Source organism: Topomyia yanbarensis, chromosome 3, assembly GCF_030247195.1.
Source record: "Topomyia yanbarensis strain Yona2022 chromosome 3, ASM3024719v1, whole genome shotgun sequence".
In the NCBI taxonomy this organism is placed as follows: Eukaryota; Metazoa; Arthropoda; class Insecta; order Diptera; family Culicidae; genus Topomyia; species Topomyia yanbarensis.
This window is the reverse complement of record NC_080672.1, coordinates 323001312-323014744: the sequence shown is the minus strand read 5'-3', so window position 1 is coordinate 323014744 and position 13433 is coordinate 323001312. Positions and strand designations below refer to the sequence as shown.

General features: G+C 42.7%; 2 protein-coding genes across 2 annotated transcripts in view; one reads left to right on the top strand and one right to left on the bottom strand.

Moving 5' to 3' along the window:
- LOC131690597 (uncharacterized) overlaps positions 1-13433 on the top strand; it is a 541241-nt gene that overhangs the window by 143400 nt on the left and 384408 nt on the right. The gene's annotated exons all lie outside the window — the stretch shown is intronic.
- LOC131690598 (uncharacterized) lies at positions 4166-5358 on the bottom strand. The gene is made up of 3 exons (XM_058976501.1): positions 5177-5358; positions 4853-5048; positions 4166-4798 (listed from the first exon to the last, which is right to left on the bottom strand). Exons 1-3 carry the CDS (start codon positions 5188-5190, stop codon positions 4601-4603), a joined length of 408 nt encoding a protein of 135 aa, XP_058832484.1. The 5' UTR covers positions 5191-5358; the 3' UTR covers positions 4166-4600.

Here is a 13433-nt window from a genome sequence, read left to right as displayed (position 1 = left end):
CAGCCATGTTTTGTTTTCTGTACTTTTGCTGTGCAATTAAATTTATTTGTGCAATCGTGCAATAAAAAATATATAAATTGAATCGTTTGTCGTAGCGAGGTAAATTTTTAACGCATTTTAGAGCTTCAACTTGCGCACGGTATTAAAAAAAAAACCGATCAACATTTCTACAGGCTTGCCTCTTCCACCATGATAAATCTTCGAGAAGTCTACCAATCCACGGAGTAAAAGTACATAACGAACAGTTTCAGCAGAATCTGCGCTACCGTAGTGATTTTGAATGCGCTGAACCGTAGATTAATGGGAACAGAAAGCTAAAACTTATTTTGATGTCTGTCGAATCGCGCACTAAGTGCATAACGTCACCAACTTCGAGGACATTGGGAAGAGCATCGCATACCCACCGCTGCGGAGATTAATCTTGGCTTACATGTTCGTGATTAAAACTAATACGTGCATCAGACCTTTAGGAAATAAGCAATCGGTGCAGATGCCTGTGTGGTGCATATCAAGCATAGGGAATTTTCACCACTGAATTTATTGTGCTTGTCGATATCATCGTCTACGTTATTACATGTGAAATGCGATATTTGGTCAGATGATACAAACCGATGCGCTGTTCAAATCCGGCAGCAGCACACTCTGCATTTCCGGAAGATATGGCAATACAAATCTTTTTAAAACAATAGTAATATTTATTCTGACACGGTGCTGTGGGATCCATTCTCCGGCTGATGGTGTTGGATACATGTTCGCACGATTCCGTTAATGGGAGGCGATGATCTTACTACGAATTAGATGGTCTACTCTCAGTAAATAGTAGGGAGTTACTTCCGGTTGCAAGATGTATTTGTTTAGTTGAAACTGATCCCAGCAGTGACATGTCAATCAGATTCAAGTATACATAAGATTCTTTCTCTAGCTGAAGTCTTTCTTTTGTGTTAGATAAATATTTGTGTATATGTGAATTGAAATACTTATATTGTATTCCAATTGGGCTTTTATTAATATATGAGTAATTATTTAAAAACGCATTTTTACATTTTGCGTGATAGTTTAAAATGTCATGATTAGTTCGAATCTATAGGAGTAAACAAAAAAATATTTTGTTATATTTTTCAACCAAAGCATTTACTGCATATTTTAAGCGTTTCCGAAGATTTGAACGAACAGTTAATTATAGTGCATAACTGGTTGAGCCAGTTCGCTCTTACTATGCGAAACCCGACCTTCATAATTGCCATGCAGCGAGAATACTGATACCTATTTATACGCAATGCATTGATCGTCGGCTGAGCAATTTACAAAATGATTTGATACTCCATGTAATATGAATAAGGTCGTGGATAAAACAAAACTCATAGTAGCAGTATACCAAGAGGCTTGTTCGCTTCGAGTAATACGTACTTCCAGAGGAACCCCTTGATGGAATACCGAACTTGATCGAATCAAGAAGTTATGTGTGAAGAGCTTGAAATCGCAGACGCAGGGACAGGTTGGAGTTATTTAAACTGGCTCGCAAAGCATACTAACATGCCCTTCGATCCTCTGAGTGAAGTGGTTGGAAAAGCCTCTGAACAAATGTCTCAAGTCTCAACGAGACTAGTAGATTCAATAAGTTATTTTCGAAATCGAAAGACACGTCAGGTCGATTAGAACTGCTAATGTTGAATACGCATCTGACAAAGAGGTAGTACTCAACTGTCTTTTTGACACACACTTTTCAACCTGTACGGAACCATCACCGACGACAGCCTCTATTTTTTTAAATTTTGATTATAGAGGTTTTAATCTTAAGGTCATTCGCCTCTTTTCGGATTAGAGAAATCTCTTTTGTAAAAATCTCTAACGCTATGTGTGGGGTGGTGAACACAGGTGAGCTGCGTACAAGGCAACCGACTTACCAACTACGCTGTGCTCGGCCTCTACTGCCTTTAAGTTATTTTCAGATAGCTCTAATTTTTGTGCATTTGCTCGTATAGTTGTGACAACCGAATTGATCAAATGGTCGATTGAGAGTTTTGCTCCATATATGTCTCCGAAAATGGAATCAGTCCAGTTCTACTTCAAACAGGATGTGAACACTTCAGGTATATTTTGAAAGAATTTCTTACTTGTAGTCTTGCAACAGGATACATTCTATTAGCGTGGCGGAAAATAATCGTAAAATTCATTCCCAAAGGTGGTCGCGTTCCATATGAGGAGGCTTAGAGCTTTAGATCGAACGGTTTGACCTCCTTCCTCTCAAATAAAAGGAACGTTTGATTCGGGATGTTAGCTTGGACGAGCATGCAATGCAACATGTATATCAGCGGATGAAGTTTACTACCACCCAGTTACACCATGTTGTCTATAACATTGAAAAAGCTTTATCGCAAAAGCAACCAAGCTTGCTAGTTTTTTATATTGAATGTGCATTTGACACCGTGTCTTTCGAATCCATTTTAGAAACAGCACGAAGTATGGAGTACACACGAAATGTTTAGCAACCGACATTTTTTTCGCTGTGTGCTTATCGTTAAGACAAGTAGAGATAAGGAAACTGAGTGTCTGTGGATGTCCTCATGGTGGTGTGCTTTCACCACTTCTGTGGAATCTTTTCGCCGATAGTTTGTTGAAAAAGCTTAAAGAGTTTGGGTTTCCGACATATGGGTTCGGCGATGATTATCATGTAATGATCACTGATATTTGCATTAACACACTTTCAGTTTGGATGCAACAAACCTTATGTATTGAGCAATGGTGTCGTCATGTTAGACTTTCAATCAATCCAAATAAAGCATTTGCTAGAGGTTTGGTATGATTGAAGGTTAACCTTCAACCCCCCCCCCCCCCCCTTAACTCATTGGCTACGCCACTGCGGTTATTACTCATCCTTTTCAAAGGCTATTGCTAGATTTTACGCCTACAATAAAAACATTTTTAAGGCGACATCTAAATGCCCCCCCCCCCCCCCCCCCCGCAGCGATCGTATCCTGCCACATTAGGTAGAAATGCCAACAAAGGATCAATTTTCTTCGCACAATAACCGGAATATGATGGGGTACCCACCCAGGAGACCTAATCAGGTTGTATCAAACATCGATACTTTTGGTAATGGAATACGGACGCTTCCGCTCCGCTTCGAATATGCATTTCCTCAAACTCGAAAGAATTTAGTATCGTTAATTTGCGTATTGCTTTAGGAAGCACGCACTCGACCCATACGATGAGTATCGAAGTCCTGGTGGGCGTGCCTCCACAAAAAATCAGTTTTGGGTACTTTCATATTGATTGCTCATTCGATATTGAACCCATTAGTGATTGAAAACTTCGTCAGGCTTGTCGAGCTCAATTCACCCATTTTATGTCCTTGTACTTTGACTACATGGCGCAGAATCTTAAGTCTTCTTCTTACAATTCCATCCATGCTCATTTATTATGGGGTTTTCGATTGATTGACCCTGGTGTAGTGGAGTGCACTGGTTTTGCACTGGAACATACCCAGAGTTCTGCACTTTTGCTAGAAAGTGCAAAAACGGTGCAGTTTCAGTGCACTCCACTACACCGGTGTCAATCAATCGAAAATCCTATTAGTTACTTCTGAATCTATTGTTCTCTTTGATTCATCCATGAAAGTTAAGATTCATGGAATACCGGACCACAGTGGTCCCAAACATTTTTTTACAATGTATTCCGAGAGGGCGACTGCTATAACCCAGTTAAACTCATTCCGGAACAGGTTCGGATTTCTGAATGCAGTCAGTATGGTTTCCAACTCAAATGCAACAACCAATTCCGACTCAATCGGCTTCAGAATCGGTTGTTGTATGTGAGCTGGAATCCATACTGGTTCCATACAGGATTCCGAATGGTTTGACCGGGAAGATGCTTTATACTGATGGATCCAACATCGATGGAACCACTGATTTCGGAATTTTCAACCCAAAGGTTACTGACCCTGCTTCAGTTTACGTCGCACATACATACAGAACAGTCATACATCACACAAACTGACAATGTTCAGATCAAAATATAAATCAAATTTTCAGCTTTCAATTCTCTAATATTTATTTACTGATTTCATTATAAGTTCACGTTCGATTTTCTCAAGCTTCTCATAACCTTTTCTCTTACTTGTTCGTTTCCATGAGCTCAAGCTTTCTTTTTTTATACTCCAGTACTGCCATTTTAAATCGAATGGTTTCCTCGTGTTACTTCTCTTTTATCAAATTCCTTTCCTTTTCAATCTCTAATCGTTTCTCTAGTGGATAAAAACTTTTCCTGGAATATCTGGCAATATCCTTTACATTGTTTTTAATTTCTTTCAAATATTCTGTTTGTGCCGTTAACAATTCCTCTCGTTTATCCGACTTATGCTCGCGTCGTAGCGTTGTAGTGGTGCGCGGATGGATGTCTTCGCCGATGTCCTCATCATTTAAATCATTTTCATCAGAAGCTTGAGGAAATGACAAACCTTGGTCATGCACTTGTAATAGATCGTCTTCGTCGGAGAGTTCTGGTGATCGAAAGTTCTGATAGTTTGGTCTTCTCAAGGATGCTGCTGTGTTCGAAGTTGGTTCCAGTCCAAATATGTTGCCTGTTATAAAAATGGCACTGTCTATATTTTGCAATGATAAATTTTTTTGCAATAATTACCTGTAGTATTCACAGCCGTGTCCAACGAGAGAAGAGCAATCACAGACTCTTCGCATGACGAGAAATGTGCCATTTTATGCGTTCCTCCACCCGTAGCTAGCGATTCCAGACGGTTGTGGGAAAGTTTGCGCTTTGTTTTTAACTTGAAGTCTGTCCATACCTGCAGTGACAAACTTTCGTTAGTATCACACACAAAATATTTAATAATACGTACTTTTTGCCACTCCATTAACGAACGCATCGGTGGACCGAGGCTGTTTAATTCCATACTGAGGCGGTTCCACACCTCATTGTATTTAGCCTTTGAGCAACTAGCTGCCTCTGCGTATTTTTGGCCTTTAGCTATGGCTGGGTTCTTTTCCATGTGGGCCACCAAACATTCAAATTGCTTCCGGTTAGTAACTTTCAACCTAGAAAGCAATAAAAATATTTCTTCGATTGCAAATTTGATCGAACGACCAGCAAACCAATTAAGTTTTTTTTTCTCAAATGGTTTGTACAGTGGTTTGAAATCGTAAAAGAGTAAAAATAAACTTACCTTTTGGTCTCCATAGTTTTCTGTCCTTATATGCGCTATTGCAACCGAAAAACCAAATTCAACCGAGTTTTACGTTCGTAGTAAATGGAAATCGAAACAAATTTAAAATTTTCTTCGGTCTAGCACTTCCGTCACTTGAGTAAACGGTATCGACTCAAAAAGTCACGGCGCATCGACTCTTGTCACTCAGTTGTGACTGCAAGAATAAGGTGAGAGTTCATCGGTGTTCATCCGAAGTGACTTATCTCACTGCATTCGCTCGTCAGAATCGAGTGACTCGAGTGACTCGCCGCGAGTCACCTCACTCGCCGCGCAGAATAGGGCCGAATGACACTATCGATTTGGCTAAAACAGGTGAGAAAAAATAAGCTCAAGTTATATTCTTTATTTGTTGTGCACATATGTATTTAGAACTATCCTCTAAATCCAACTTTTAATTAAAACAAAATCACCTTATTGAAATATCTACTAATCCGCCTCATTCACGTAGTGAACCGAAACTGGATGCAACGGCGCTTAGCAAAATAAACACTTACGAGCCAGCATTTACCGCCTCATAATCCAGCACAAATATACTAAACATTGCACTGATACATACCTTTATTTTAGCTGGAGAACCTTTTTACGATAATTTCACTTTAAAATCACTCGTCAAACACTAGAATAGGCCTAGTGTTATAATAGGATAAAACTAAATACGGGGGTTCCTATTATTGGCATGTTTTGCTGATACACTACCACAATCAAAACCAACTTTTTGTATCCATCATACAGAAAAGAATCACCAGTGCGGCCAAACCAAAACATGAACTTGTAAATATAATGTAATGCAATTTCAGGTATAAGTAATCAATTACTTCAAATTATTCAACTAATTGTTGGTTGCAGATATTTTATTTTCATCTGCACATACAATTCGGATCGGGAGAAAGCAATGTGTGATGTGAAACTTGTCATTCCAGTTGCTAACCTTCGAACGGTTTTTTTCTGCGTGCGCAATTCTGGGCGCTCTTCTACTAACAGCTGATGAGTTTCATTGATGTGCGTGATGTTTACGTTTGTTTTGATCGGCTGAAAAAAGCAGAATGATTCGTTTTACAAATCGCACGTTGGCGTCCATGATCTGGATACCTAGTTAGAATCGACGCAAATGGAATATGAGACATTGCGTTTCAACTAGATTGTTTTTCGATGAAGTGGAAATTGGCACACCCATGAGGCGATAATTGGATCGTTGAGGTGGGAATAGATGCACAGAATGGAACGTTTATTTTCATTTATGCTGAAAATTGGGGTAATCCCGCTAAATAAGCATTATATAGATGTTTAAGAAACAGTACACTGATACTTTATTTTGAGAAAGGTTATAGACAATATGGCATCTTTTAAAGTTGTTAAAAAAAATAGTGCGACAGTCTCCCTAATGGTGCCAAAATAGGCTCATCACCCTATAACGTTTTCCGACCAGTTAAAACACACCTGCACGGGGGTGATATTAAATTGTTTCTATAGAATATTGTCTTCTACCCTGTCAGTCTTTTCCAGCTTCCTTTTATTCGTGGTAGTACATGTATTTTTTACGTACATAGACAATTTAGGTTACATGGGGCTAACGTAGGCTGCTTAGTTCATTTATTTGGCTTCTCCCGTTTTTGTGTGATTATTTTGTATTCAGCGCTTCTCGCAGACGTCATTTGTTATGGAAACCGTAGGCGGTATTGAGATTAGCCAGTAACGAGTTATGCTGATAACATCAAAATTTGATGAAGTCTCCTAATAAATAATATTTAGAGAAAAGTAGGGAAAATATTTTTCATATATAGTACGGCCACCGTCTTTACTTTAAACGACGTGTTGTTAATTTCTACGGTTTTGGGGAGCCTCTCTAATTTTACTCTAAAAAATGTCCAAGCACATTAGGAATATTTCAGATAAAGTATATTCTAAGCAAATACAAACTTTTTAATCGTCATTGGTCACTTTTTCAGCGCTGTTTCATTAATAAAGTGGCTCATACTAGGGGTGAGCAGTGTTGTGTGGAAAAATTAAAATTTGCATAGCTCATTGCATTTGGAATTTGTATGCAAATTAGCATAATACAGAACCCACCACCACCCCTCCTTCAGTCAAACTTCCGTCCAATCCATTCATTATTCACAAATCTCTGCAGTAGATACTGGGTCGGGATCCAAAAGGTTTGGGTAGTGCATCGAAGGAAGCAAGAGGCACGAAATATACCCTCCGCACCAGCTTTCATTTGACCTACCAGAAGTTACTAACTCTCAAACAATTAGTCGACGGCACCACAGTCGAGATCATTTCTCACCCTTCTCTTAACTTTTGCCAATGAGTTGTTTACGATGTAGACACAATCGACATGGAACCCGAAGCCCTCAGGGAAAACCTTGCTTCGCAAGGCGTCCACAATGTCAGAAGAATAACTAAACCAAGGGATAGCCAAATCCTGAACACTCCTTTGGTAGTCCTTACTTTAAAAGAACAACTTCTCCCGACACATGTCTACTTTGGATTTATTCGACTCCCTGTGCTATCCATTACCACTTTTATGCTTCGGCTGTGCCAAACACGAACACTCCAGAAAAAACGGTAAGAAGGACAAGTACTGCCGCAACTGCGAAGGCAATCACGGACCCACGGATCGGAACTGTCCGATTTACAAAAAAGAGGAAGTGGTGATCAAATTCAAAGTTGATAAAAACCTCACCCATGAAGAAGCACGACCGGAATTTAGGAAGCCTGAGCAGCCCTCAACTTACGCTAACCAAACCTACGTCTACTGGCGCACACCTTTGAGCTGTTGGACATCATTCTGGCAGCAAAGCCGACGATCTTGACTCCAGGAGGGAACTTCAGTCTCAGAACCCCGTCATACATGAAGTTCCATAGCACCGGGCTTAGGATCGAGCCCTGCGGGACTCCGGCGGTAATCGGAACCCTTTTCTGACCGGCATCGGTCTCGTATAGCAGTACGCGGTTCTGGAAGTAACTTTCCAGGATCCGGTACAGACCCACCGGTAGGCTAAGCCGGTGTAACGAGAGCGCGATGGCATCCCAGCTTGCGCTGTTGAATGCGTTCTTCACGTCAAGTGTCACTAACGCATAGTATCGAATACCTCGCCTTTTCCGTTGGATCGCTATCTCGGCAGTATTTATCACTGAGTTGAGAGCGTCCACTGTGGACTTACCCTTCCGAAAGAGTACTTCCCCTTTGGTCTTGTACTTCCCCTTTGGTCTTGGCCATCACAATCCTGTAGGCGTCACCCTACGGATTCGCCTTGGCACTCTCACACAGGTTGTCGAAACACGCTCTCTTGCTGCTTTTAATAGGCTTGTTATGGTCCAATTTCGCAGCTCGAAACACTTCACGGCGGTTCTCTCTTGCATCCTCGGTGCGAGCTCTTTGCATCCTACGTCTAGCTCTGAGGCAGGCTGACCGTAGAGCTGCACTCCACCAGTATACCGGGCATTTGCCGTTTCTTGGCAGTGTTTTTCTCGGCATAGTGGCGTCGCACGCGCGTGATAGAACAGCTACCAGCGCATCCCCGCTTAGACTGTCAGTGTTGGCCTCCAGTCCCAGGGCCGCGGTGAAAGCTTCGCTGTCGAAGTGATTGGACTTCCACCCGCGTACCTGACAGGGATCTCCCGCCCTCGGATGCTGCACACCATAGTTGATCCTAAAGCGGATTGCTAAATGATCGCTATGGGTGTAGCCTTCGTCTACCCTCCATTCCATGCCTGGAGCCAGACTCGGGCTGGCAAATGTTACGTCAATCCACGCCTCCACCCCGTTTCTACGGAATGTACGAGCGGAGCCATTATTAGCTAGCACAGTATCGAGTTTCGCAAGCGCCTCCATTAGCGCTTGACCCCTGCTATTTGTACAGCGGCTGCCCCACTCCACTGCCCAAGCGTTAAAGTCTCCCGCTATGACTACCGGTTTCCGGCCCACTAGGTCTGACGAGAGCCTGTGGATCATCTGGTTGTACTGTTCTATTGGCCACCTTGGTGGAGCGTAGCAGCTGCAATAGAACACACCATTGATCTTGGCAATCGCAACACCCTCGGCGGAGGAGTGTATTACCTCTTGAACCGGGAACCTTCCCGTTGTACAGATTGTCACCATTCCAGACCCGTCCGTCACCCAATTGCATTTGCCGGCAGGGATGCTGTACGGGTCTGATAAGAGGGCGACATCTGTCCTCGACTCCGAGACCGACTGCCACAGCAGCTGTTGGGCTGCTGCACAATGGTTAAGATTTAGCTGTGTGACGTTCACGGCTTCTTATTTGCCTCACCGAAGGAACACGAAGGTCCGCCCATAGCATGATTATGGGCTTGCTTTTTAGCGGTGCGGATAAGGCACTTGTGCGCCTTAGTGCAACCCCGCTACTTATGCCCCTCTTCACCGCAGCGACGACATAGTTTGCTCCTGTTCATGTTCTTGCACTCGTAGGCTTTGTGGCCGGACTCAAGGCACCGATAGCATCTATCCACTGAAGGCGGCTGGGGTATGCTAATTGGGCATTAGGGTGGGGCAAAATGTCGTTTTTTCAGCACAGCGCTTTTTTGGTTCCTTTTGGAGTCCCAAACAACTGTGCAAAATTTGGGGTCGATTGGTGTTGACCCGGCGTAGCGCATTGCGTTTGAAATTTGTATGGAGATTAGTATGGGAAAACCTACATTTTTGCATTTTTAATTCTACAGACTACAATTCTTCCTGTAGTATACCAACAAATAGATAGAAGTGTAGTCCAGGATATACTAAACAACTTTGCCGAATGATGTATGGTGTTAGAATGTCTCTAAGCCAAGTTATAGCTGTTCAAAGTTCAATACATAGAATTAAATGCCAAAAATCATTTTTATTGCCAACACTGCGGGTGTACCAATGGAATTTCATATAGAATTCCAAAATAACATTATTTATATTAGATTTACCACATTGATATGTTTGGATGAATTATTCAAAAGCCTTAGCTCAATTTCATGAAGTAGTTGTGCAATAGGGCGTAGTGAGGGGTGAGGGGGGGGGGGGACTTTAATATGTAGAAATTCGAACTGAAATGTTGTCGTGTTGGAATGTTCAGATGATTTCAAAATATTTACACATTGTCCTACGCATAATAGTAACGATGAAATAAAACATTCTGTATCCATTTGCCTTGACTTTTATCAATAGAAGTTATGTTACAGACTGAATCAAATGAAGTCGAGTTGATATGTCAGAGGATTATATTTCGGTATAATACGCATGATTTGATAGCATGCTCAATTCTATGCTGTTCGATCACGAGGCGTGAAGCTAATTTCTGGATTTCAACATAGAATCCACCAGTTCCCTACATCATTTTTTGCTTCAGGTGATCGAACAGCATCGAAATGAGCATCCCATCAAATCATAGTGCGTATTAAACTGAAATATAATCAATGCAATCCTCTGATATATCAACTCGACATCAGTTGATTCAGTCTGTAACGTAACTTCTATTGATAAAAGTCAAGGCAAAAGGATACAGTATGTTTTATTTCAACGTTACTATTATGCGTAGGATATTGTGTAATTGTTTTGAAATAATCCGTCTGAACATTCCAACTCGACAACATTTCAGTTCGAATTTCAACATAATAAAGTCCCCCCCCCCTCACCCCTCACTACGCCCTATTACTCAACTACCTACGGTCATGAAATTGAGCTAAGGCTTTTGAATATTTCATCCAAACATACCAATGTGGTAAATCTAAAATATATAATGTTATTTTGGAATGCTATATGAAATACCATTGGTACACCCGCAGTGTTGGCAATAAAAATGATTTTTGGCATTTAATTCGATATATTGAACTTTGAACAGCTATAACTTGGCTTAGAGACATTCTAACATACATCCTTCGGCAAAGTTGTTCAGCATATCCTGGACTATACTTCTATCTATTTGTTGACATACTACAAAAAGAATTGTAGTCTGTAGAATTAAAAATGCAAAAATGAAGGCTTTCCCATACTAATCTCCATACAAATTTCAAACGCAATGCGCCACGCCGGGTCAACACCAATCGACCCCAAATTTTGCACTGTTGTTTGGGACCCCAAAAGGTACCAAAAAAGTGCTGTGCTCGGTTGATGTGGCTATGATTACGTTTTTCCATATAACAATGCCCCACCCTATTGGGCATACCGACCAGCCGATCTTCAGCTTACCTTTCTCGGTTACCTTTTTGGCATCCGCCTTCAGTAGCCTGAGGTAGGCTACTTGGGTGCCAGAGGGTCCATCTTTTAATCGCACAGAGGCCCGCTCGATTGTGACGTCGCATTGCTCCTTAACGGCTGCGACGACATCTTCTGCGGTCGTGAACTCGTCCAGATGCTTGCACTGGAGAGTCATTTCCGCCCCTAGCAACCTGACTTGGGCGCCTTCACCAAGGACCTCTTGGGCCAAGGCCTTGTACACCGCACTAGATTGTGCGCCTCGCTTCAGCACCAGAAGCATTTCTCCCGTGTTGTGCGTCTCACGCTACGCACATCTTTCCCAAGGGCCGAAAGGCTTTCGGCCGCCTTCATCGACTTTAGGACGTCGGCGTATTTGTCCTTGTCGGTTTTTAACCACAAGGCCTCGCCTCTGTCCTTGGCCTTCTTCGCGGGCCGCGGTACCTCCGGTGTCAGTGCCGGCTTCTTCTTGGTGACCAGCGTCCAGGGGTTTGGGCCCTCCTGCCCCGGTCGCGCCGGGTAGCTGGTACCATCGCTCTGCCCAGCGAGGTCACTCTCGCCCTCGCTTACCTCGGCCAAACGGCGTTTGGCCTTAACACACGCCGTGTGGTATTGGTTTTTGCACCCTCGCCTGGCGACTTCCTAGGGCGCTTCGCGTTCGACGCCGTCTTACGATTGCCCTTGCCCTTGCCTTTTTTCTTCGAAGGGAACTCGGCCGCCGCTTCGAGCGACATGGCTGCTACATAGAAGGTGAAGGCCACTGTCTGAGTGCCTGTATCGACTTTCTCTCTTCCCTCCCTCTTGGAGACCACTGTCTGTGTTTCTCTGTCGGACTTCTCCCGACATTCCACCCTCTTGGCATAAGCCTGCTGTTTCTGTCTTGCGACACGAACAGTTTTCCGGAGCTCCAGGAGACTCTGCTTTAACTCCTTGCTTATGTTTTGCTTTGCGCTAGTGAACTCGATTATTGAATCGAGCTGCTCCACCACTTTGCGCATCGCGGATAGTGGCCCGTCCAGTGCGTTGGTAGGGCTATTTCCTACCACTACTGGGGGGTCACTGGTGCTATCAGATGCAGCACTCGTCGCTCCACTACTCTCCCCACGGGGGGAGACCTCGCCAAACCACCTCTAGCAAAGGGGTTTGGCACCTCTGTTTGTTGTTTTTGTTTTTATTTGTCTCCATGTTTGAACCCACGAGTAGCGCGAGAATAAATGTCCGCCACGCCAGAGCTCCGCATTAACGTGGTAAGGGACGCTTACTGTGGGGGTTGCCCAGGTACCCCACAGGCTCCGTTAATGATCGAGCATCTTTTTCACCCCCTCGATCACTCATCCCTCGGCACGGGTCGCTTCACGTCTTGGAATTGGGGTTATGACCTATCTTGCTTTACGTGGTGACCGCGGCCCAGACCATCACAACCATCCTCTTTTACCAGGGCTTGGGACCTGTAGCTCTAGTTCTCAATAGTTCCATGTACGTATATTATTACAGACATGCTACTATTGAGATCCGTCATTCGCTAGCGGAGTTATATGTATGTGGATATGTATGTATGTGTGTACCCCACTACGTAGAGGTCGGATTCGACCTACTGCGTCATTTTTTATTACGATGCATTAAAAAAAACTATGAAAAAAAAAATTAACCAAGCTTTTTTATGGACTTTGTAGGACTTGAATCAAAGAATCTAAATCCACTTACCTTTTTTATGTAACCACTTTAATAAAAAGAAATATGCTGTAGTCAATTATACACAAACATCAAATTAAAAATTGTAAAAACACACTTGTTGTCGTTCAAGCACCTCAGTGTAGGCTAATAAAATGCTGTCATGCCCTCATTATAATTATTTTCGATACTCTACACGACAACACTGATATACGTTTGGGTAGTGCTTTCGATTATCGGTAACCGGGGGAGGTTGGGTTTACCCACACGATCGGCTTTGTCCCTTATCCTATACACAATCATTTCTTCCAAAAGCAATAAAAAATATTGAATACATCAAACTCGTCTTCAATGCTCCTA

Bases quoted from the DNA above. Each gene is read 5' to 3' on its own strand.
- LOC131690598 (XM_058976501.1), bottom strand. The intron at 4,799-4,852 runs GTACGTATTATT...TTGTCACTGCAG, and splicing joins CGTTAATGGAGTGGCAAAAA to GTATGGACAGACTTCAAGTT.